Raw genomic sequence first — 26676 nt, forward strand, 5'->3', positions numbered from 1 at the left:
CCTTCATACCTTCTTACAAAGACAGTGGCCGCCTGTGCGCAACTTGCGTCTTAGTAATGCAAAAGAACATCTCCAGAAACGCCCTCAGCACAGGAACGCCGAGCGTCCGAAAGACACCCTCGCAAGGTGCTTGCTGAGCGTACTGGAGAATGTCTCTACTTATAGGACGTCGAGCACCTCCAAAAGCTTCCTCACGTCTAAATTGCCCTTCTTATGCCGAACCAGAGACATAAGTTGTTTTCTTGACTGTGCAAAGCAGCTTGCCGGACGTCAAACTTATGCTCTTTCGAAGTAAAGCGAACGTTTACATAACGTATACGGAGCGCCATGAGGAGAGGAGACGAATACTGAGTTGCTCCTCCAAAAAGGTGGAATCAAGAATGTCCTTGATTACCATATTCTTTTGGAATGCTAGCGAGGTTGAAACAGCTCTAACTTCATGAGCGTTCACTCGCAGGAGGCTCAAATCACTCTTCTGGCAAGATGAATGAGCCTCCTTAATAATGTATAAATGAGCGTTTCACTCGCAGGAGGCTCAAATCACTCTTCTGGCAAGATGAATGAGCCTCCTTAATATGTCCCTTAGGAAAAGAGCCAGTGCATTCTTCGAAAAGGGTAATGTGGTCTCTTCTGAGCACCACAAATTACCCGAAGGACCTCTTACTTCCTTCGTTTAAGTAAATAAAATTTGAGAGCCCTGACAGGGCACAGGACTCTTTCATCCTCTCGTGACGAGAGCTTCTTAAGGAGGCGCGAGTCCTTCCGAGAGCTCCAACCCCTGTGTGGGGAGGACGCCTCGGAGGACGAGAAGCAATCCTTCAAGATTCGTGCACGTGCTCGATCTTCGGCAGCCTGGGAAGCGACAACAGGGACCTGCCGAAAGGAAGCCAGATCAGCATGAAAAACCCGTAACCCTCCTTCGGCTTTTGACATGTCCTCTCCCTGGTTTCCTGGAGTCCGACAGAGGTCTAGGCCTAGAGGCGTTATGGGGGCCGATCTGACGTTCCCTCCTGACGAGAGAGAGGACGTGAAGCGTCCCCTCTTCTCTAACAAAGCTTCTTAGAGGGCGCGAGGTCCTTCCGAGAGCTCCAACCCTTGCGCGGGGAGGACGCCCTCGGAGGACGAGAAGCAAATCCTTCAAGATTCGTGCACGTGCACGATCTTTAGCAGCCTGGGAATCGTCAACAGGTCCTGCCGAAGGGACGCCAGATCGGTGGGGAGCCCCCGTAACCCTCTTGCGGCTTTCGACATGCCCTCTCCCTGAGTCCTGGGAGTCCGACAGAGGTCCAGGCCTAGAGGCATTATGGGGCCGATCTGACGCCCCCTCCACAACACAAGGGCACTACACTTCACAACACTGATTGGAGAGCGAGCACTTTAGTCTAAGATTACTTGATGTAATCCTCTAGCAGAACATTCTTCTAGGCCCGTAGCCATACCACAGGGTTAGGCAAAATAAAATCTACAGGAGGTTAGAAGGTTCATTATTTCTAACTTCTGTTTTACTGTGGAGGAAAACTCCTGATTCTAACACGCTCTAAAATGCGTACATGAATCCTACTTCTTCCGTAATCAGTCACACATTACACTAATTACATTGAACTTATGCAAAGAAAACATGTAAACGTCATATATACTAAGCGAGTGTCTACCGAAAGTTCCGGTAGCCTCACCTTACCCCATGCAGACAACAAAGTCTGAAACTAGGCTAACTAGCTTCAGACATCAAATGCAATGAAAAAATTTACGATAGCGTATGCCTAGCAACAAATCAAAGTCAATAATCGAAAGAATAATTAGGATACTTAAGCGGCTAATGAAGTTTCAAAATCCTAGGCGGAGGTCTGTAAACAGTTGTTTACCGACCGGCGACAGAAAAAATATGAATAGAAAATGTGAATAGTTCCTGATATCCGCCTCACCAGCGGCGGGAATGGGTACTACCCAACCATGGCCTGGCCCGCCCACTGCGTGTGCCGCGAATTTTGAAATTCTGTCGGACTTCGGAGAATACAGCTATATATATATCTGTCAGGTAAGTTTCATGAACAAAATAAGCGTTTTAGCTTATAATTGCGTTTTTCGACCATTTCGGTAGAGTCAAAATTGACCGAAGGTTGAAAATTTGTCACTTATCATTTTTTATATGAAAATATTTCAAAATTGATAAAAGCTACAACCATGGGTTGTTTTTAATTGTATTGTGCATGACATTGCGCACATTTTCATATATAAAACTTTATGTAACGGCTAATTTAAAATGGTGCAAACATTACCACAATCGCATGTATGATTATTTTCGGAAGAGTTACCGCGCGGACGTAAGGAAAAAGTTTTTTCATAAATTCACCATAATCGAAATATTGTGCTAGAGACTTCCAATTAGTTTCAAAATTAAGTTAAATGATTGAATATTACTAAAATATAAGCGTTTTAGCTTACAATTGCGTTTTTCGACCATTTCGGTAGAGTCAAAGTTGACCGAAGGTTGAAATTTTGGCACTTATCGTTATTTATATGAAAATATCTCAAAACTGATAAAAGCTACAATCATGAGTATTTTTTTGTTGTATTCTACATAAAAATGCGCACATTTTCATATATAATAGTTCATGTAACGGCTAATTTAAAATGGTAAAAAAATTATGTCAAAGTGACGAAATAATTTCCGAGATGTGTCACAGATACTTTTTAGTGCGGCAAGAAAGAAATTCACGCTTGCGCGCCTGCGTAACGATTGTAAACAAAACAACACCTTGATCCGTGAACTCCCAGCATCCCCCAAGGCGCGTGATTCAAGAGTTTTCGGCTGGTAGGCCTAAAAGAATTTTTCCGCGAATTTTTAAAAAAACTTTTGTATGTCGACGTAAAATACGTCCAGTCGGCGTTTAAGGGTTAATTGTACATGTAAAATAAATTAACCAAAAGGAGGTATGAATACTTTTCGCAACTTTAAACAAAGTAAAATGCCAAAAATTGGTTTCAGGGTAATGTCTACAGAACAAACACAAAATACTTAGTCCCAAATGCAAACTCAATAGTAAACCATGAAAGTAAAGAAAGTAATATGGAAATTAACAGCTTACAAAAGACAGACCCCTTGTATTCAGTAGATATTTTCACACTAGTTGAAGAACTTAAGCACATTTTGTTCCCAGATTAATTTGTATTTTTAGACAATAGCCGACTAGAGCTTGTACAGAAACACAAGTCAAAATGTACCTGATAATGCAGACATACACAATGTTGAACTTATACCTAATGAAGCCTGTCATGTGATAAGGCCATAGGGGTATAAGCACAATCAATTTGTGAAAAAAAAAAACGTGAACAAGCAATCTGTAAATTTTTACTTTAACACCATAACTATTCCCATGAGCGTAACATTGAGAATTAGCTCCATGGGAATGAATATTACATACAGTAGGTCTCGCAATAGATTAGTGTAAGATTTTCATATGAAGCATATTGAGGTGACTTAAAACATGGAATAAAAACTTCAATATCAAGTTGTGGTATTAAATAAAGTATAATAATACCAATACACTCATAGTTAAATTCTCAATAAAAAGTGACCTCACAAAAATTCCTCGAGTCGTCTAGGAGTAGTCTAGTGGTCCTTTCTCATATCTAGCATAGCCCAGGTTATGAGGAGGGTAAACCTTTAAAACACTAGCCTACCACTTCCCTCTGGTTCAGTAACTCAGTTTAAGTACAAAATGGGAGCTGTATTTAGTACAAGACCCTTAAGAGATGAACATAAAAACAAAAGACTATAAAGAGTATAGAATAAATGTCTGAGCGGTGATATAACATCCACCAATCCCGGAATGCGGTCACCTTTCTGAAAAAGTACTTGAATTCGCTGCCATGAGCACCAGTCAAGAGTTGTGGCCTATCCAGGCAGCACACTGAGAACTCTATGCTCCCCTCGAGTTTTGTTATAAATTACAAATAAGGGCATTAATTCAAGCGCTTTTTGGGAAGTGGTAGCATTCTGAGAGAGGTGGCCGCTATGTTGCCGCTCGGCCATTTACCCTATACCATGAATGTGAACAAAAAGTATAAACAGAAACATATAAATCAAAAGGCAGTAAATAATAGGGTAAATGATCAAATGGCCTCTTGGCAACCACCTGCCCAAAAAATAACTTTAACACTTAGTACTTTGAGAGGAAAGTAGAGGTCTCGAGGTGTTACTTCCACGGGCGCTGGCTCGTGTTAAAATTATTTTTTGGGAAGGTGGTCATGCTACTGTCCAGGTGGTCGCCAGGAGGCCATTCAATCATTCACCCTACTGTCGCCTACTGATGGGAACTACTAGGTAGGCCGCGGTAAAAATCTTCAGAACGTCGACCATTTTACAATTGAAGTACTAGGTAGTAGCTACTAGTTATCAACCAGAGGAGTGCGGTAACAGTCATCTGTTACCTGCTATATATAGCTACCCTAATCAGTTACCTCTAGCCTAACCTGACATGGCTTAACCCTTAACAAATCTGGCCTGGGTCATGCCTATGAGCCTATTAACTGATTTAACACGTCCATGGGCCTTTTAAAATAAGAAAGACTCGAATTTTAAGATAGAGAAGACTCGAGTCTGTTATAGGTAGTAGCTAGGATACTAGGCTACCTACAGCCTTCGTCCTCAAACAGCATCCCCCAAGGCTGGCATCCCATAGTACCTAGTAGTAATTTAAGTAGGGCCTTTACCCTAACTAACCTGGTCCAGAAATTGGAATGTTATCGAGATAAGGTTAACGGGAATATGACAGACGAATTCCAGAGAGAGATTACCGCAGTAAAACAAAATAAATACCTAGGCTACTTACCTAAATACGTCCTCAAACAGCATCCCCCAAGGTTGGCATCCCTAAAGTACCTAGGTAGGTAGCTAGTATAATTTAAGGCCTTTTAAATAGGCTACTTCCACTAACCTGGCCCCGAAAAAGGGAATATGAGAGACGAATTCCAGCGAGAGATTTCCGCAGTAAAACAATATCAAATATAAAAATAACAAAGAAAACTTCACGAATTGCTTTCAATCAGAAGCCACCAAGCTCCAACAACAAGCGGACAAGATCGAACATGAAAAAGACTTTTATATTTACCATTTTAAAATCCCTCCCACCGACGCCATATTTAACGTCCTTTCGCGTCTTAAATCACTCATCGTCTCTCTCCTTTTCACTCCATCTTCGTCATCGCTCCCTGATAACAATGGCTGAGGAAGTGACGTTAAATAATCAGCTGGTTTGATTTTGTTACTGGCGCGTAAAATGACAAATACAAATTGACAGATGAGTCGAAGCCGGCGGACATTTTTTGACGTCATCGTTGGCTAGCGAACATTTCAGATTGCACGACGCATCATGCACGTCCATGGCGTGCATTTGAACGTTTCTTCAAGCCCTGGCGTTGAAATTTGGTATTTTTATGGCGTCAATTCGAATATATTGATCCATTTTCGTAAATTCTGCAAAGGCTCTACTTGTACTGTCCTATAATCTGGCAAACTGTGGTGCCAGATCTACAGATTTTTCCTCCTATGGCCCAAGCTACCTACAAATTTTATTTTTTTTTACCATTCTCGTCCTTATTTCTCAAAGTGACCAATAAAATTGTAACATATTTTGTAAATTATTGAAAATTGTAGTTCCCTAAAGTATTTTACTCTTATCGGGACACAATTCCAAACCTAAACGTAAATATCTTTTAGGAGGACGGTTGACACTTCAGAGCAATTTTAATCTACTTTGCAGATATGGTGACCATGTCATCATAACTATTCTGGAGTAAAGTAGAATCAATTAAGCAAAGTGACAATACATTAATATCTACAAGTTTATCAAAGTTTGTTGGGTTTACATAACTGAAAATCTACAGTTGACCTAATTTTTCTTACTCTTTGAAAGATGAAACAAATGAAAAAAAAAATTATCTACTTCACCATTTAGGCCTACAGGTAGGTTCCATGCACGACAAACACTACGGAATACATTGTGCTTTAAGTTTACTATAACAATTGATTTAATATAAAGCTAAAGAAAGTATGACAGCCAAAAAGTGTAGGAATAGTAATGTTAGTTTGTGTGAAACTATGATTTGAGTTGAACATGTTATTATGAGCAAAGCAACTTCTTTAATTCCTCTGTTCTGTGGTCCACATGAATTAAGGGGAATTTATTGTGATTCTAAAGTTTTGTGAACTTATTACTTAAAAGTTGTACACTGCCTTATGAGGGTGATTTGGGAAATTACTTCGCTATTTAATTCTAATTGCCTTCAGATGGAATATGAACTATATATGCTCATAGTTCAAGAACTTGTTATATTATGCGCATAATGCACTACAAAAATATTTATTTACCACGTAATCTCAAAGTAAGTAGTAAGTGATTGGACTACGATGACTACTCATATTTATTTAAATGATTTTCCGTACAAGGCAAATCTATGTTATAATCTGTAAAATATAGGAGTTATTTCAAATTTTTTTTAAATAATATGCAAGAATTTTATATAATCTATTGATTTAAATGCTGACTCAGTAGAAATAATAGAACAAATGAAAAATTAGTTAAATTTACCAGGTAAGCCCTGATCTCTGGCCACGAAGAAGGGACTCGGATTGTCCGTTTTCTCAGACATTTATAATAAAAATTTTGTTTCTTTGTTGATGCTGGAACATAATAACTGATAACATGATGGTCAGTCGACTTAATTGGGTCGTAACCGAGGTGGCCGAAGAAGTCATTTGAGGGAAAACAACCCTGGAATAATGATGGCAACATCCTTCGGGTCGGCAAAAAGAAGAAAAAATGGCGTGGTCCATGTCATTCCATCTGTTCACTCACTTCAACGTAGATTTTAGGCAATGTGACAATACCATAGAATAAACAGATCAATAATATCTGTTAAGAGAGAGAGAGAGGAAAAAAAAGCATCGATGGAAAGTGGAAGATATGCAAATACACAAAGTGTAAGAAAAAATCTGAAACATTTCCCTACCTTCTACGAGATGTTGAAAATTACTATTTACGTACTGGATGTCTACCCAATCCTGGAATTACAGATATTCGTGTTTTGTAACTTTCTAAAGGCAAAAATTTCTAAAGAGAGCAATATTTGCTTTTGGGATTTGTGTTCATTTAGGCTTTGCTAATCCACAAGTTTTTCTAGGGAGAGAGGTTGGGAGTCTATGAAAGTTTTCGCGGCATTGCTGTACTCACAGCTCATTGTCTGCTGAAACTTATAAAAGCTCCGTGCATTATTTACCAGTATGTTTGTAGCTTAAGCAATATATCGTTACCCAAATAAAGTGACAATTTAGAGTTAATAATCTAGAAAATAAAAATTTTACAACGTCTATTGCATCTTCTATAAACGTGAAAAATGCATATCCAACTGTATAGCAAACTCTGGTATGAATTTTCGTCCCCAGGTTTTCCCCTAGCAGTGAGCCAACTACGAATAAAGCTGACGTTAATTTCCATAGCTAAAGGTTATAAATTTGTCACTAAATCATCTCAAATATTTGTATTTTTCATTATGAATTACATTGGTAGCCTTCAGCGAACGTGAAGCTGGGAAAAAGTAGAAAAATAATAAATCTAGGGAATTACTGGTCTCCGAGAAATCCCTAGCACCTGAGAGAGTACCTAAGCCCCCAGATGATCGGGGAGAGCTCAGTTCAATTTGTAAACAGTGCGAGTTTGGTTGTGGCTTTCGGTGTTTGTCTTTTGATATGTAATCGTTACGCTTATACACATAATAATGGAGACTCATATACTTTGTGGCAGCCTGTTGAAATGGGTAAGGGCGTGTGGAGAGTGCTTTGACGCTTTCTAGAAAGCGAAAGGGAGAGAAAAAGTGGATTGGGGTTTTTTTTATGTGTCGCCTTCTGGTAGCGTAGAGAAGGACCCCTGAAGTTCTGTCAAGATAGCTTACGATGAGTCGCGTTGGATAAACTCCAGTTACTTTTTTTCCTCAATATGGCTTTATTTTAGACTTTTTTGTAACTGGACGGGTGTGAAAATGTAGCCAAAGCATTCGAGAACCTTGTCCGCAAAGCATAACGTAACAGGGGGCGGGGGGATAGGGGGGATTATGCTAGATTTGGGATAAGTACCCCAAGCAAGATGAGATCAGTCCTAGCTGGATACGTAACGCAGAGTGGGATTATGATATGTAAATTTGCCATATCCATCATAAATAAAGCCAAATAAACCTATCCTCAATAATCTTAACCTACTAGGGCATCAGGGGACGCTTCAGAACACCCCCCCCCCACCGTCTCTCATCTGACGTAGGTTAGGCACCGAATTTATTCTTTTGGATTGGCCATAGGCCCGGTAGGCTTAGATGACTGTCATGCATCATTTCCTGCGGGTTAGGGTTCCAGCCAATGCTGTTATTTGTGACAGCTGGGAAATCCCAGGGGTCGACCGTGAAGACCTAACTAGAAACCAGAGTTGTCAGACCTCGTCTTGGGGTGTTGTGTAGCCTAGGCCAGGCTAGCCTCACTGAGGTCTTGCGTCTGGGCCCCTTGACTTCTTGGGCACCCTCAAGGACCGTTAGCTTGACTGTTTACATAAGGTTTCATAATTTTACAATAGTTTTGTGAAATTTAGGTTATTCGGATCTTTTAGCGCAAGAATTTAATTTTTATTGAATTTTCTTTTATTTAATTGCTTTAATATTAGTATAGAAATAAAGTGTAATATTACATAGTTAAAGGTAATGTAATTTTGTTTATTATAATTATACTTTGTGAAATTTATGCTATTCAGTTTTCTCTATTTCTATTTTGCTGTTCTCTTCGACTTTAACATCTGTGAAATCTTACCTATTGTTTGGAGGCTTCTTATAGGGACTGCAAATTCACCTGTCATAAATGCATGTATGCAAAGATGTTCAAAGAATCGTACAGTGTGCTCATGATTTTCAGATCACTCTATATACCTAGCACGTAGCTTATTGTACCATCTTTGGTCTCCATATTTGAATGTTCCAAGTGCATCATGGCTTAGTTAAATTGAATTATTCTGTAGTTATGACTATTGTGTTTAGTAAATCTCCAAAATACTTTGGACATCGCCTGTATACTGTACTTACCTTGGTAACTCATAACAATCATTTAAACAAAGGCTGTTCTAGTTTGGATAGGCAGCCAGTGCATTTCTAGTAATACAGAGGTAATCCTATCTTGAGATGCAACACCCTTTATTAATCTTGACAGTCTATTTAACAAATTTTGCTTGTTTTTTAAGTTGTCTTTGGCAGATTTTGATAGAGTTACACTAGTCAACATGCTGGCTTTCAGAATAGGTGATTAATAAATGCATAGTGTACTTAATGTCCTTGTGAGTTTCTAACCTAACTTGATTCATTTACCTATTTGGTTGTTAAGCTACCATTTCACGACACTGTACCTGTCAATTTAAGTTGCACAAGATCAGAACATCTGTGTTAATATGTGTAGAGTCATGTGAGGCAAGTGGCATTTGTAACAGCGATAGATCATTATCTTAGAGAATAACATTTTGATGAAATTGAACAGGCTGGCTTCTTAGTGTTCCCTAACCTTGTAGCTACCCTGGGTAAGTGACCTTTTATGGCGGGTGCATTGTGGACTTTTCATTCAAGTGTAAAACTATGTTTGCCTTGCGAGTTATATGGAATCACTTTCTTGTGTGATAAAAACGTTCCACGTTGTTTGGCCAGTCAGGGGATTGTGAAATGTTGGTGCCATACCTCACAGAACAATAAACTTTTAGAGAATAGAAGTTGCATTTGTTTTAAGTAGCTCTAACAATTGAGGGGATTGATAGTGAATGAGGTAGTGTATGGTGAATGATTGAATTTCATATTGAGAGTATATCAAATGGTATAAAATCATATTATTTGTTGTGCAGTGTTTCATTACTGTGGACATTGAGCACTGTATGGTCTAGGCATGTAGTTTTAGTATAAGTGACAGAAAAATGATTTATTTTTTCCTGAGGTATTGTACTATTTGAAACTAACGAAGACACGTTTATGTAAACTGATCCACATTAAGTTAGTTTGAGGACTTCGTTTCCTTTGTGTGCATAAAAATACTCTTGGAACCTTCAGCATTGTGGAAAATAGTGCATCTTAGTTCTTATCATCGTGATTTTTTTTATACAGTAACAAAAGACTAAACATATACCTATCAATAACACCACTATTGCTTTAGAATTGTGTAATAAGTTATAAATTGTAAAGACAATCCATGTTGATTCAATTGAAGTTATATTTTAGATTTAAAAAATGAGCTGTAAAATCCATCAAGAAACATACCACCATGAATTATATTTGTTGTGATGGCTCTCCTGCTGTCCCCTTCAGTTATTTAAAATGTTTATTGCAGAAACTCTTTCCTCCTGGAAGTCAGGTGGTATGGGAGTATTAAGGTTCTGATGAGAAGTACCCTTTACTGAAACTTTCTTAGAATATTTTTCCTGACATTTTCTTACAGCTATTGTGACTTGTTTTAGGTTTTAAATGGATCAGTGATGAAAGGTACATATAGCCGAGTTAAAAGAAGGAAAATATTGCAGCCTCTTACCATGTTAATAGATATGGTAAATGTTTAGTACATGCTCTAATAATATTTCTTATTGTGGTTTAGTATACACACACAATTTACTGTCATATCAGAGTAGTTTAAATGTTTTTATAGAGAATGGCATACTATGAAAAGTTACAATATGTATCGTACTTGCTGTACAATTATTCATTCAGCTAATTGGCCACATAAATTAGGCTCTTTGATTGCGTATTTAAAGTTGAACGAAGATGGTAACTGGGACAAATCATCTGGTAATACAAGAAGCTCAGAAAAATTCAGTAAAATTGAAAATTTTATCGTAAATTACTGTATATTTTTTTAACTTTATTATATACCTGTAACGCATTGAAGATGATACGTTGTGAATAATCTTAATTTATATTATTTAGTGTTATTGCATAGTGATCGACCTGCGATAGAATTAGTATATACTACTGTACTTGAGTTATGGTATTTATACGTACTAATTGCAATTCCCTAATGATTTTGACAAAAGACAAATGTATCCAATCTAAGACACAAGGCCTTCGTATGTAATCGTCATTATTCGGCTCTTCATTTGAATATTAGTAACCACATTGCTCGCATTCTGATTCCGGGGCAAGCGGATATTACTAGAAATTGTTAGTTAGAGTGGAAACTGAGATTGCAAGGTAACAGTGAATATTAACATACATGACTAGGCTAGCTCTCATTAAATTTGTATTCTGCCACTGTAGTACAGTATAGTACAAATGTAAATCACAAAATATGCAGTATCTGTGCAGCTTGGTTGCTCAAACCATAAGTGTTTTAGTAATTTATTTAGATTTTTATGTATTGGTTCATTTTTTATTTTCTTGCAGTTGATCTTTCTGTAGTTCCTATTAATGTTTCTTCTGCAACTTCTTTCAAATAAACACCCTAATATTCTTTGGAAGCTTGAATTTCAAGCCAGTGTCCCCTTTGGTGGGCTTGTTCCATATGGATAGGGTTCATCTTCTGAATAATGATAATAATAATAAAGATAATAATTGTAGTAATAATACTAATAAGTTTTAGTTCGACTTTGATATCTCTTAGATTTTATACAATAGTTGTGTTTTCATGCTACTATAGCAAGTTGTTATAGATTTGTTAGTTGACCCTACAGAAACAAGACAAATCATTTCACTCTTACAGATTATAGCCAATTTTTTTTAACAGAGTTTATTGTAAATTTTGTTATCTTTATTGTGTGAATTATACGATCAAGCAAGGGATTTTTTTTTTCACCAAAAATTTATGAGCGAGATTTATTAAGCTACTAATTATAGGAATATCGTAAGCTGGATAAAGATAAATATTAACAAAAAAGTGGCTGTGTCTGGCCACTATTCTTGGGTTTTTCCTAATCTATAAGAATAAGTTGGATTGAACTACAAGTAGTAGTTTTTTTTTTTTTTTTTTTTTTTTTTTTTTTGTGGGTGTGTGTTGGACAACAGGTACCTCCCCACTTAATTGTAAGCATTTTTATTTATAGCATTTGTACTCGAATTCCTGTGTTTTTGTGTCTAAAAAAAAGTTTTTTTTATTAATATTATTAATTTTTTTTTCTATATTAATTTCGTTTTTTTTTTTTTTCTCTCCCTCTTTTAGCTGGAAACCTTCCCTGGCCGGGAAGGAATCTCGGTCCAGCAGTTAACAGATGGCGTTGTTATGGCCAACGTTCTGCATCAGATGTAAGTCTAGTACCCTTTTCTATTTGTACCCTGAGAGAGAGAGAGAGAGAGAGAGAGAGAGAGAGAGAGAGAGAGAGAGTAACTGAATTTCAATGAGCCTTTGTATAGTAACAGATAAAAGGAGAGAGAGATTGCAAGCTATCCTAAGAGAGAGAGAGAGGCGGGATGGAAGAGAAAAAATATTGCATACCTTACGAGAAGGAGAGCAAAAGTTTGTACGTACTACGTACCTTGAGAGAAAGGAAGAGTAAAAGGTTGTACCTTGAGAGATTGGGAGTGTGTGTGTGTGTGTTTGTGTGTTGTACCCTAAGTGGGAGAGAATGATATTGACAGTAGCCCATGGGCTGAGAATTGACAATGCCCTTGAGAGAGAGAGAGAGAGAGACGTGGTGTGAATGGAAAGTTAAAAATTGGTAAGAGAGATATGACATGCTTTGGATTGAGAAATGATACTGGAGTAGAGAGGGGTTACGTGTTGCTAAAACAGTCATGTGATGTAGGTATCAAAAATCCTACTAAGGAACGTTTTAATTTTCTTGTTTGTGTGTGTGTGTGTGTGTGTAGGTTTATGTAATGATTCTCAAAGTTGGTGTTACTGTTATTACTAGGCCTGTTTTTTTTTCTTTCTTTCTTTCTTTTTGTCATGTGGCTGTTTCGTGTCCTCTGTTATGATTGGAAATAATTGACTGGGTAATATTCATATGTACAGAGGTAGTATGTTGTTTATCCAATTCATGTAGACCTGTGGATATTATGTATTGAGGCAGTGTTTAGTTTAACCAAATCGTATAGGCCTATGGATATGTAATGAGGTAGTGTTTAGTTTATCCATATCACAGCGCTTTGTTTGTCCAAATAATTTAGGCCTATGGGTAATATGTATACTGAGGTAGCGTTCTCAATATATTAATAGACCATGTACCGTAAGCCAATGCAGCTTTTGAATACTATTGAAGAGTTTTCTAAAAGGGAAACTATGTTTTTTGGCATGGAAAGCGTGGCGCAATACCGTGCCAAGGGCAAACGGAACATTGCAAGTGACGAGTTTATCGGTACCGTGGAATATATTTATGGCCCCCATCGCGCTAATGCTGGTCGTAAATTCTTAAAAAAAAAAAAAAAAAATGTGTTGCCGAGTGCGTGGCATTACCAAGGTCTTTTTAATGTATAGATTTCATTTCCCGAAACCTATTAAAGAAGTGAATGGTTTATTATTATTATTATTATTATTATTATTATTATTATTATTATTATCTCTGTTGGTACTAATGCTTTAGTCTAACTCTAGTGTCCAGGAAAGCCGCCTAATGATTCGAAGTAATTTTCAGTAATTCTTTTGATTAATATATATATATATATATATATATATATATATATATATATATATATATATATATATATATATATCAGAGTTGATGTACCGCTTTTAGGTAATGGTACATATCTCTTAGGCCTATGATTCAGTATTTACACACGTTGTGTTTTCCAGGGTTGCACCATATAAAGTTGAATGCATCGTAATGTATAAAGGTTCGATTGGCCAAATCTAGGCTAAGATCAGTGCAAATTGTAATTGTACCAAATATGTCGCTTGAGGATGAAGTAACGGTTTATTTATTTATTTTGCACCAGTTTAAAGTTTTCGCGTCTTAATTAAAATTAATTAGGCCCAATATTTTCTAGTTGTATTCATCACTATTTTTATAGTTTTTTTTCACAATATTTTCTAGTTGTATTCATCACTATTTTTATAGTTTTTTCACGCGCCTCTCCTACAGAACTGTTTAGGAAACATTAGCCCCCCCCCCCCTCTCTCTCTCTCTCTCTCTCTCTCTCTCTCTCTCTCTCTCTCTCTCTCTCTCTCTGTACCAAGTCCCGGTCGTTGATTTTTGCAACCTGTCGACAAATGAAAATCGTGTCGAAATGAAATGGGTAATCTCGGATGACGCAGTGATTGTCGGCACAGCTCATGCATTATTCACTTCACTGAGCAGTGTGATTCAGAACGGCTGGGACGTGGCTTGCATCATTTCTGTGGGGACACTATACCTTTGGGATTGTTTGGGACACTATAACTGGTTCACTAAGGTAGATTCTTGGATGATCCCTATGCCTACGAGACGTTAGTTTGGCGGCCGCTGATTGGCTGGGAGCTGCCTACCTCCCGGTACCAGCCAATCAGCGGCCACCAAACAAACGTCTCGTAAGAATAAGGCTCATCTGAGAATCTACCTTAAGTGAATCAGTTATAGACTAATAATAATGATAATATCATTTCTGTGGGGGGACACTACTACTACTACACCTGTTGGATTGTTTAGGACACTATGCCTTTGGGGTTGTTTGGGACACTAGACTAATAATAATAATAATAATGTATACTGTCTTATTGAAGTTGTATAATTACTAAGAGAATAATCGTCAACATTATGGTTAAATTGTGTGTGTGTGTGTGTGTGTGGATGAGAGAGAGAGAGAGAGAGAGATGCGTCACCACAACTTCATGGAAGAGTGAGTAAGGTTTATTGTGTAGCGAGCGAGCGACGCTCTTAAGAAAGTTAGAACAATTCTTTTATAAGTAGTTCACTTGGGGAAACGAAGCCAGTCAGCCACCCAGGTCTTCTCTCTCTCTCTCTCTCTCTCTCTCTCCTCTCTCTCTCTCTCATTTTATGTACGTATACAATACTCCTGATAATGTATAGCAGCCAATGTACAGGTTCTCCAGCGTTGTCATTATTTATTTATCCACCCATTTATTTATTTAATTTATTTATTTATACGGGCGGGTGTCCCGTGCAGGACGGGTTAGGTTAGGTTCTATTTGGACCGCGTTCAAGGCCATATGTCCGGACGATATTTCTCACTAAGACAAAAGATTGTGGAAGTCCTTCACCTGTCCTTTTTTGAGAGGGCTAATCGAAGGTCGTTGATGGGACCTGCGCGTCCAGAACAATAGGCATTTAGGCAAGTAATAGCGCCGCCGTGAATTCACATTCTGGGGCTGGAGAGAGAGAGAGAGAGAGAGAGAGAGAGAGAGAGAGAGAGAGAGTTACAAGGATTAGGGTGTTTCAAAGACTTGTTAGTCCATCCTAAGAGGAGACATCGTGTGGTCACTTATGTCTTGGAGTAGATTTTACTATTCATTCGCAGTTTCCTAATGAGAGAGAGAGAGTTACAAGGATTAGGATGTCTCAAAGACTTATTATTAGATTAGTCCATCCTAAGAGGAGACATCGTGTGCTCACTTGTCTCTAGGAGCAGGTTTTGCTGTTCATTCACAGTGTCCTAATGAGAGAGAGAGAGAGAGAGAGAGTTACAAGGATTATTAAATTAGTCCATCCTAAGAGGAGACATCTCTAGGAGCAGGTTTTACTATTCATTCACAATGTCCTAATGAGAGAGAGAGAGAGAGAGAGAGAGAGTGCTTTATACTTTACGAATAATTAAAATTTTGAAAAAGTAAGAAAAAAAATACTAACTTATTTTGAAAACAAACTGCAGTAGAGAGAGAGAGAGAGAGCAGAGTATTCAGGGTGGAACGAGGGTATATAGAATATAGACCAGTGTCACAGTGTGTTTGTGCGCGCGCTCTTCCGCGGTACCTGTTTGCGGCGGGAACAGTCAAAACCTTGTTGTTGTAGGTTTTGCCAGACCTATGGACATTTTATATATATATATATATATATATATATATATATATATATATCTATATATATATATATATACCTATTGGAGATAGAGGTTTGTTTTAGATATATCGTTCTTTGAACATATCTGGTTCTTAGGGCCTGATCTTGTGCCGCTGTTATCATTCCTTCAGTTTCCTTCTTTAGCTCTCCCCTCTGTAGCCATTGCCATGTGTCATCGCTGGCTAGTTCTTTAGTCTGTCTCATGTATTCTCGTGGCATTGGTTTGTTGTGCCAGGTCTCTGTTCTGTTTGTCATTCTCTTGTCTCTGTATATTTCTGGGGTCTTCGTCTACTTTTTATTAGTCCTTCTTCCCATGCACTCTTTAGCCCACTCGTCTTCACTGGTTTTCAGATATTGCCCACCTGCTCTGTTCTCAATGTTGACGCAGTCCTCTATACTAGTAGTCCTCTCCCTCCTTCCTTTCGTGTTATGTATAGTCTGTCGTATTTGCTTTTGGGTGTAGTGCTTTGTGTATTGCCATATGTTTCCTGGTTTTCTGATCTATGCTGCTGAATTCTGCCTTCGTCCATTCCACTATTCCTGCGCTGTATCTGATTACTGGCACTGCCCATGTGTTTTATGGCTTTTAATCATATTTCCGGCGTTGAGTTTTGACTTGAATATCGCCTTGAGTCTCTGCATATATTCTTTCCTGATCGCGTCCTTCATCTCTTGGTGTTTTATATCCCCTCCTTCCATTATTCCCAGGTATTTGTATCCAGTCTCATCTATGTGTTTGATGTTACTCCCATCTGGTAGCTTTATCCCTTCAGTTCTCGTTACTTTTTTTTGCCTTTTTGTATGTTGACTAAGGCGCATTTTTTCTATTCCAAACTCCATCCTGATGTCCCCAGATACAATCCTTACAGTCTGGATTAGGGTATCTATTTTCCTTGATGCTCTTACCATACAGCTTGATGTCGTCCATGAACATCAGATGGTTGATTCTGTTGCCTCTTTTCTTGAGTTGGTACCCGCATCCATCTTCTGAGTACTTTTGTCGTGGGAATCATGGCTACTACGAAGAGTAGTGGGGACAGTGAGTCGCCCTGGAAGATCCCTCTCCTGATATTAACCTCTGCTAGTCTTATCCCAGAACTTGTAAGTATTGTATTCCAATTGCGCATTGTATTTTTGAGGAAGCTGATGGTGTTTTCCTCTGCCCCATATATTTCAGGCATTCTATTAGCCATGTGTGTGGTATCATGTCGAAGGCTTTCTTATAGTCTATCCATGCCATGCTTAGGTTGGTTTCCCTTCTCATACTGTTATTATTATTATTATTATTATTATTACTATAAACAAAATACTTTTATACTGTTGGATGTCACATAGTCTTGTCATAAGCAAAATTTTAAATTGTTTACTTTATATTTACCCGAATGGTCAGGTACTATCATGGCGACGCATTTATTTGAGCATTTTATTTTTATAGTTCGGTTTTGGTAGCAAATCTACATAGCCTGACGGTTGGCGTAGATTTTAATGTGTAGCAGCGAATAATAGAGACAAGCTCAACCGGAAACGATGGTCTTCCGTTTTTTTTAGAGGAAGCAGAGTACTAAAAATGGCACATGTGTAATTCTGGGTGTTTGCAGGTAATTGCGTGATTTTACCTGCGTGTTGACGTGAACGCTGTTTCTTGTTATTTGTTTTTATTTTTTTTTTTTAATCATATTACAGAGGCGAAATGTATGGTTATTGGACTTGAGTTACTTATACAGATTAAAGAGAATATTGTTTGGTATTTTTGCTTTATACTAAAAGGCGAAATGTATAGTTAGTGGATTCGAATTACTTTTACAAATTAAGCTGAATATCCTTTGTTATTTTTACTTTATACCAAAAGGCGAAATGTATAGTTAGTCAATTTGAAAGTATTTTTTCTTTTTATTAAAAGACGAAATGTATAGTTAGTCAATTTGAATTACATATGCAAAGTAAGCTGAATATATATACTTTGGTATTTTTCCTTTATACTAAAAATCGAAATGTATAGTTAGTCAATTTGAATTACATATGTAAATTACGCTAAATATCTTTTGTTATTTTTACTTTATACCAAAAAGCGAAATGTATAGTTTCCAAGGTTCATTGGAAGCATTGAAGGTTAGAAATATATTTAATATATATATTGTTGGCTTTTTTTCAGGGTTAGGAATAATTTTAGATGGGGGAGGGCGAGTCAAAGAGAGGTTTTACTCGTCAGTCTTCTTGCGTTTCCGGAAGTCTCCACCACCTCCCCTCCCCACCCCTTCCCTCCCCTCCCCTTTTTTGGGTGGGATCTCGTCATGTACAACAGTAGTAGTTCTGACTCTGGTCTCATTTTTGACGACCTTTGTGGAGGAGTTTTCCCCCCCCCCTCCTCCTCCTCCTCCTCCTCCTCCTCCTCCTCCTCCTCCTCCTCCTCCTCCTCCTCCTCCTCCTCCTCCTCCTCCTCCTCCTCCTCCTCCTGGGAACTGGTCCGTATAGGTCGCCCCTTTGTACCTTGCACCGATGATTGATGGCTCGTACAGTTATGGCGGAGATACAGTACCGTATGGGAATTATTATTAGCCCCGTTTCCCTCGTGTGTGGTTTTGCAGGTGCTTGGAATGTGACTTTCTTGGAATGGGACTTTTTTTTGAATGGGTCTCTTTGGAATGGGACTCTTTCTTTGGAGAATAAGTTTTCTTTTTTTCGGAATGGGACTTTTCTTTGGATGATGCTCGTTCTTTGGAATGGACTCTCTCTTTGATGTGACTTTTTTGGAATGGGTCTCTTTCTTGGGAATGTGACTCATCGTTTTGGAATGGGTCTCTTTCCTTGGAATGGGACTCTTTCTTTTTATGGTCAGATGAGAGAGAGATAGAGAGAGAGCAGGAGAGAGAGAGAGAGAGAGAGAGAGAGAGAGTAGTTCCCTACATAACATCGCATATAGCATCGGAGAATGAGTCACTCAAATTAAGAGGTGAATCACTAAAGTATTCCATTGATCCAATCAGGAAGATGTATAGACCAATTTTTTTCTTTTATTTTTTATTTTTATTTTATTTTCTTACTTTCCAATCCATTATATATGATTTTGTCTGATTCAGCCAGTACTCTTTATTCCCCCAGGAAGGGGATAGCGCCATCAGCGCATCTCACGCGGTTCACTGTAGGCGTTACGTCCCTTCCTGAGGTCCCTAACCGCTACCACTTTCGTTCCTTTTACTGTATATACTTCCGTTCATATTCTCTTTCTTCCTTTTTGCTATCCACCCTCTCTCTCTCTCTCTCTCTCTCTCTCTCTCTCTCTCTCATCCTCTCATCTCTCTCTCTCTCTCTCTCGCTCTCTCTCTCTCTCTCTCTCAGAGAATTCGCTCCGCAATATCTGTCCAGATTCATATACGTGATTCATCCCAATTTGCTTGACTCATTGTCCATTGTTATTTCCGATGTTGTTGAATACTAGTGCTCTCTCTCTCTCTCTCTCTCTCTCAATTTTATACGTATGTATACAATACTCCTCATGACTCCAAGTCTGTTTCCGAGGTTAGTGTTGGATATCGTTTTCTCTCTCTCTCTCTCTCTCTCTCTCCTCTCTGGCATCTCTGCTTCTCGCTCGTCTCTCTCTCTCTCTCTCTCTGTGGTTTGTATTATGCCTGTAACACGTGACCTTATTGCAATCCAGGATGTCTCTTTTGAAGGTTACGGAAATATTAAAGGTGTCGATTTGTGTTCGGTCACGTGTGTCTGATAAAGGTGATTGTGGAGAGAGAGAGAGAGAGAAGAGAGAGAAGAGAGAGAGAGAGAGAGACTGGTCGAAGCAGCAGCAGTAGTAGTAGTAGAAGTAGTAGTAGTAGTAATAGTAGGGACAGGCCTTTGCAACAGCTCTTTGTCTCGTCCTAATCTAATTGTCCCGTTTTCCGTTCGACTCTGATATTCTCAAAAGTCCCTGATCCCTTTGTCTGTTCATTCCCGTCCTTCCTCACCAGCCACCTCTTACTACGTTCAGACAATGGAAGGTTGTCAGTCATAAGGCGCACTTTATCCAATGTTTCCAGTTGGTGGAGCACTGTGAGCGATCTTGTATGGGAGACTTCTCGTGGTGGTTCGATTCAAAACATCGCCACCAGGCGCATCAGATTGCCTATATACAGGATTTTGCACTAAACCACAGAGGGGGCGTGGCGCCACATCCTTTATGATTCTCCCTTGTGGGAATGTTAGAACTTGTTTGTGTGTACCGTCAGTGTTTGTTTCGAAGAAGAAGGAGGCGTGATGTTCTAGCAGGGATGCTTGGTCAAGCAAGCAAGCAAGCAAGCAGTGTTCCTTTAGCAAGAGCCGAATTCAGTCAAGATTTATGACCTCGCTTCTAAGTTCGTTTCTGAAATTTTAAATATGGACGTTCTGTATACAAAGCTGAAATTGTTCTTATTTTTATGTAAATGAGATTTTTTTGTCTGTCAGAAAATAGAAACGTTTTAAATACATTTAATTTGGAAGTATACTATTACAGGAACGAAATGTTCGTTTATTGTAACATTACAGACTGACTGTAATTCAGTCTTTTTTTATATATAGGAAGTTCATGAAATATTTCAAGGTTTATGTTTGCGACATACGAAGGCTGTTTGTTGACACTAGGACCGTGCGAGGGATGTAACGAGAAATATCTGGGTCAGATGGGAATAGAACACGCCCCTTGCATTAATGAACGCCAGTGTTCAGCTAGAACAGGAGAAATGACGGTTAACAATAAGTTATGTCATGGTTTGAACCTTCTCGTATACCGGAATAATTCATGAGATTGTTTTTGGTAAAAGTCTTCGTAAGGGAGTAGTGCCGTCAGTGCTCCCCCGCGGTGCACTGTAGGCATTCATACTCGAAGTTCTTTGCTTAGGCCCCTAGCTGCAACCCCTTTCGTTCCTTTTACTGTACCTCCTTTCAAAATTGAGTCATGGTGCAACTGCTTTGAGGTTTTCCTCCTGTTAGACCTTTCACGCCCTTTGAAGTTTTAGTATTGGTCTTTAAAATAGTGACACTGCTAGTGGTAACGCCAGATAGCTGGCGACTATTCAGTCGATCAAAAATTTACCAGTGTGTACACTATGCACAACAACCATTTGCTTTGTTGTTTTAACTGCATGGTTTATGAGTTTTTATATCGGTGATACTGATATTTATATATATATATATATATATATATATATATATATATATATATATATATATATATAATATATATATATATATACACATACTTACATACATACACACATATAAAGTACACAGTTAAATTTGAAGAAATCAGCTCATCTGATTGATAAAAAGAAACATGCTTATGACAACAAACCTAGTTTTCCCTATTACACTCCAAAATATCCACATAAAAAAGAATTAACTCCGAATTCATTCAAGACTTAAAATCTTTTAAATTTAATGAAACTATATAAATATTTTTTTTAAATTAAAATTCCGTTTCGACTTCTCCAAGTCTTCGTCAATTTTTTTTTTTTTTTTTTTTTTTTTTTGTTTTTTTTTTTTTTTTTTTTTTTTTTTTCGATTTCGAAGCACCGATTTAATTATTCAACCAAGCCCACGTTGCGACACAGGTACACGTTGTACCACGTGTATACCTGTGTCGCTAGCTACCTGCGTATGTACCTGCGGTTTCAGTAATGGTGCGAGCTGCTTCTTCCTGTTTGGGAATTAACGTCAGTGGCGAAACCCTTCAGGTGGCTGGATGATTATAAGCTTAGTCGGGGCGCTGAAGACTTCACTGTACTTGTCAGGAATTAGGGGATTACTGAGGAGTGACGTAATGGCCTATGAGGGTTCTTCTTTTTATATATATATATATATATAGATATATATATATATATATATATATATATATATATATATATATATATATATATATATAAGCGAATATCACAGGAAAATGATAGGCAGAAGGGCTGTAGTACCAAGTTCTTTTGCCTTTATTCAGGCATTATGTATATAGCATATATTAATATATTATTTATATGTATAAACAAATACCACAGGAAAATGATAGACAGGAAGGCTGTACCAATCGCTTTCGCCTTTATTCAGGCACTGTTGACAGTGACTCAATAAAGGCGAAAGCGCTTGGTACTAACTACAGTCTTCGTGCGTATCGTTTTCCTGCGGTATTCGCTTATATAATGAATCACGTGCATCTGGTGTAATTTTTAAGCATATATGTATATATATTTCTCTGGCCTTCTATGTTGATATTTGTCCAATGTCATGGTAAAAACAGAGGCACGTGTGGGATTATCACACAGGAGTGTCATATTAAATTAGCCTTATATTTAATTTCTTATAGGATCCAGAGAATATTCATAGACTAAGACCTTGATTTCTGTATCGTGTTGTGTGTGTAAGAGAGAGAGAGAGAGAGCATTCCGTCTGTGGCAAGCATAAGTTGGTACATAAATGCCTCTTTGATGTCTGTCAGTAGTTATTTGTCAGATATTTTTATTTCCACCCACTAATTTGTCAGTGTATCCCACCTGCTAAATATGTCAAATATTGTCTTTTCCAACCATTATTTTGTCATTTTTTTCCGTCCATTAATATTTCAAATATTTTATTTTCTATCCACATATATGTCATGTATTTTCTTTCGTTCACTAATATGTCAGATATTTCCTTTTCCAGCCACTAATTTGTCAGATATTTTATTTTTTATCCACTTATGTGTCAGATACTTTCTTTCGTCCACTAATATGTCAAATATTTTCTTTTCCATCCACTAATATGTCAGATATTTTCCTTTCCATCCACTGATATTTCAGATATTTTTTCCCATCCACTAATATGTCAAATGTTTTCTTTTCCATCCACTAATATGTCAAATATTTTTTTTTTCCATCCACTGATATGTCAAATATTTTATTTTCGATCCACTAATACGTCAAATGTCCTATTTTCCATCCAGTAATAAATAATTAATTTTCCGTCCAGTCGTTCATCCAAATTCCCCCCCCCCCCCCCCTCACTATCACACATCAAGATATATTTCCTCTCCCACCCACTGACGTTTCCAGTATTTTTTGCATGCAACGTAAAAACACCATACAAACAAGCAATATTTTTTTCGTCTTTTGTTGCAGAGCTCCCGAATATTTCACACAGTTCTGGCTAGTGAAGATCAAGGCCGACGTCGGCGACAACTGGCGCCTCAAGGTGAGTTGCTTCGACCCTTTCTGTTCTTAGTCGTCTCGTCTCTCTGTGGCTCGCACAGTGAATGTTTATATTCTTTGAAGTTTTCTCTTCGACCCTTTCTGTTCTTAGTCGTCTCGTCTCTCTGTGGCTCGCACAGATGAATGTTTATATCTTTGAAGTTTTTTCTCTTCGACCCTTTCTGTTCTTAGTCGTCTCGTCTCTTGTCCTGTCTCTCTGTGGCTCGTCCTGATGAGTATGGGTTTTTTTTTTCTCGTTCGTTCGTGAGTGCGTGCGTGCGTGATCACGTCACGTTTCGTACGTTCGTGAAATGATTTGTGAATGTAATTGTTCAAGGTCATTCGTCATTGTTAGTGCTAATCATATATATATATATATATATATATATATATATATATATATATATATATATATTATATATATATATATTGTGTGTGTGTGTGAGTGTATCTATTTTGTATGTATATACATACATATACACGTATATTTTCGTACATATATATTTTTGTGTCCTTACACATTTTAGGAATGTGAATTGTAGCTCGTGTGTGTGTGAGAGAGAGATAGAGAGAGCCACTCAAAGAGGCCATAGTAGATCCTCACACGCAAAATAAACACACACACAGACAGACAAAGAGAGAGAGAGAGAGAGAGAGAGAGAGAGAGAGAGAGAGAGAGAGAGAGAGGGGGGGGGGGGGGGGGTGGGGGGGGGGGGGGGGGGGTTGCTTGTAGACTCAAAAAGACCCACTATCAAAATCACTCGATAATCATGCACTGGTGCGCCCAACTAAGCGATATGATTCCCAAACTCTCGGTTAAAATAATTTTTTTTTTTTTTTTTCTTTTTTTGGGGTTTTTTTAAGGAATGGAGTTTAAAGTCCCATGATAATCGACCCCTTGTCATTGGGCAGGAACGGAAGTGGGATGCCTCGTTGGAGGATATGTGATATGTTTTTTTTTTTTTTTTATTTTTTTATTATCCGTGTGAAGTCTGGGGCCATATTTTAGAGACGATATTATGCGATTTTTAAAGAAAATTCTCTTCTCAGAATTTGCCTCGACGGTGGGAGAGAATGATCATGTAGATTTTTGAATGGTTTTATGTGTATGTTTACATAAGTATACGTATAAATATACTATATATACATGCATCGATGTTCTGCTAATATCCTTTACATATTTTGTTCCTCAAAAGGTAGGTATGTCCACAGCCATTTTGGATATAACATATACCTCTGATCTGTAGGTAATGATAATATATTTTTTGTATATAGACTACAGGACATTATTTACTTTTGTTTTATTGACAAGTCATGTGTGTGTGTGTGTGTTATTTTGTGTGTATATACATATATCTACACATATACACAACTTCGTACACACACACACACAACACAATACATATCAGACACAGCACCGTATGGTAATATTATTTTATTATTATTTTTTTTTTTTTTTTTTTATCCAGAGGTTTCTTTGTAGTTTATACGTACCTGGCTGTTTTATTGTGTTCGCCATTACTATTACTACTACTACTTCTTCTTATTCTTCTTCCTCTTCCGTTCCATTCGGGCCTGGTCTTTCTTCTGGACATTGTTTTTTTTATTTTTTCTTTATTATTTTCTCGTTTTTTTCGTTTTTCCTTCATTCCGTCTTTTATCCCCATTTTTTTCGTGATTCCTTTCCAGTTGCTGGTTATTTCTGGTGTGTTTGTCTCGTCTGATGGGACGAGTAATTGTAAAGAATGTTATTTTTTTATTTGGAATTATTAAATTAATAAGATTAAATTCAGAAGGAAAGTTTTTATTTGGAATTAAATTAATCAGATTAAATTAAGAATGTTAGTTTTTTTTATTTTGAATTGAATTAATTAGATTAAATCAAGACTGGATTTTTTTTTATTTGGGACTAAATTAAGGCTAAATAGATTAATAAGATGAAATGCGTGAAAAAGTTAATTTTTTATTCGGAATTAAATTAATAAGATTAAATTAAGAAGGAATTTTTTTTATTTGGAATTAAATTAATTAAAATAAGAATGTTATTTTTTATTTGGAATTGAATTGATAAGATTAAAATTAATAATGTTAATTTTTATATAATTAAATTCAGAAGATTAAGTTAAGAAGGAAATTTTTTCTTCGGAATCAAATTAATAAGATTAAATTAAGAATTATTTTATTTGGAATAAATTAATAAGAATAGGTTAAGAAGGAAATTGTTTTTATTTGGTTCTAAATTACGGCTGAATTAAATTAATAAGATGAAATTAATGAGATGGTAATTTTTTGTTGGAAATTAAATTTATAAGATTAAATTAAGAAGGGATTTTTTTTATGGGGATTAAATTTATTAGATTAAACTCTCTCTCCTCTCTCTCTCACATATCTTGGGTTGGTTCTTGATCTTGAACTCTTAAGATATCCTTCGTTTTAAGCCATAACACCTGCTTCATTCATTGACATGTGGTGCACTGTAGGCATTACTCAAGGTTCTTTTGCAGCCTCTTGTCCTTCCTTGGCACCTTGTGCCCTGTCTTTTCCAAGTGAGGAATTATGCCACGTTTGGCATTCTGAGGAATAATTTTTTTTCTTCTTTTTTATATCAGCGCCTCCTGCAGAAGTATAGCCTATCTCCTTTGTCTGCTTCTGAAGTTGTTGTTCTCTCTCTCTCTCTCTCTCTCTCTCTCTCTCTCTCTCTCTCTCTCTTCCTCGCTCTCCTCTCTCTCTCATCTTTGCGCTTTTAGCCAGCATCAGTGATGCCTCACTGCTGGGGTTGTCATCACAAAAGGGCCAAATCATGGCAGAGGGGGTTTTGTTTAGCCAGCAATGAAATGAGCGCCTTCCCTCTTCTGCTCCTTGGCACCGCTCACCAAAAACGTAGTACTTCTTTTTCTTGATTTCTAGCTTTGCTCCAATTCTGAATTTATATATATTCAGAATTTCTGAATATTTATATACTCAGAAATTAGGCTTTCTTTAAACAGGTTATTTCTTGTATGTTGTCTGGATAGGATCCCAAAATAAGGATTTCCAAGTTGGTGGAGGATCCTCTGAAAGCTTGTATCTGTTTTGTTGCATTTGGATTTCGAAGTTTTCCTCCTTCCTTGGAGACTGAAGGAAAGAATGTGTGTTCGTTCGTTCGTTCGTCCTCCTCCTTATGTCTCTTGACTCCTGAAGGGCGATTTCCCGTTGGGATTCTTGAAGATGTGGGAAGCGTTTCTCTTCTGTTTCATTTTTTACTTTTTTTTTTTTTTTTTCGACCAAGAGTCCCATCAGATTTTGCGTGAGGATCTGAGCGGTTGACTTTGGCTTCTTGCTTGTGATTGTCACTTGTTTGTTCTCTCTCTCTCTCTCTCTCTCTCTCTCCTCTCTCTCTCTCTCTCTCTCTCTCTCTCTCTCTCTCTCTTGTTTTGAAGTCTGCTTCCTTATTGAAGTATGTATGTTAACGTGATGTTGCCTCTTTTCAATTGACGTCTTGTCTGCAGCTTGCAAGCTTGGCACCTTTGAGA

The 26676-nt window shown here is 37.6% G+C and overlaps 2 protein-coding genes across 5 annotated transcripts in view; one reads left to right on the plus strand and one right to left on the minus strand.

The window, feature by feature from the left end:
* Positions 1-5321, minus strand: part of LOC135223844 (DNA polymerase eta-like) — a 38748-nt gene extending 33427 nt beyond the window's left edge. For 2 of the 4 annotated variants that reach the window (XM_064262726.1, XM_064262724.1), the window contains exon 1: positions 5112-5321. The gene's annotated coding sequence lies outside the window, so the exon portion shown is untranslated. Of the gene's footprint in view, positions 1-4937; positions 5075-5111 lie in introns of those variants that run through there. The other 2 variants (XM_064262725.1, XM_064262727.1) reach the window with 2 other exon arrangements.
* Positions 5322-7658: 2337 nt separating this feature from the next.
* The window catches only part of LOC135223847 (protein Hook homolog 3-like), a gene marked incomplete in the record, with an annotated part of 163036 nt that continues 144018 nt past the window's right edge, over positions 7659-26676 (plus strand). Inside the window, 3 exon segments of the mRNA XM_064262731.1 lie at positions 7659-7815; positions 12215-12297; positions 23096-23168. Coding sequence (XP_064118801.1) covers positions 7777-7815; positions 12215-12297; positions 23096-23168 — 195 coding nt within the window.

Source organism: Macrobrachium nipponense, chromosome 10, assembly GCF_015104395.2.
Source record: "Macrobrachium nipponense isolate FS-2020 chromosome 10, ASM1510439v2, whole genome shotgun sequence".
Lineage (NCBI taxonomy): Eukaryota > Metazoa > Arthropoda > Malacostraca > Decapoda > Palaemonidae > Macrobrachium > Macrobrachium nipponense.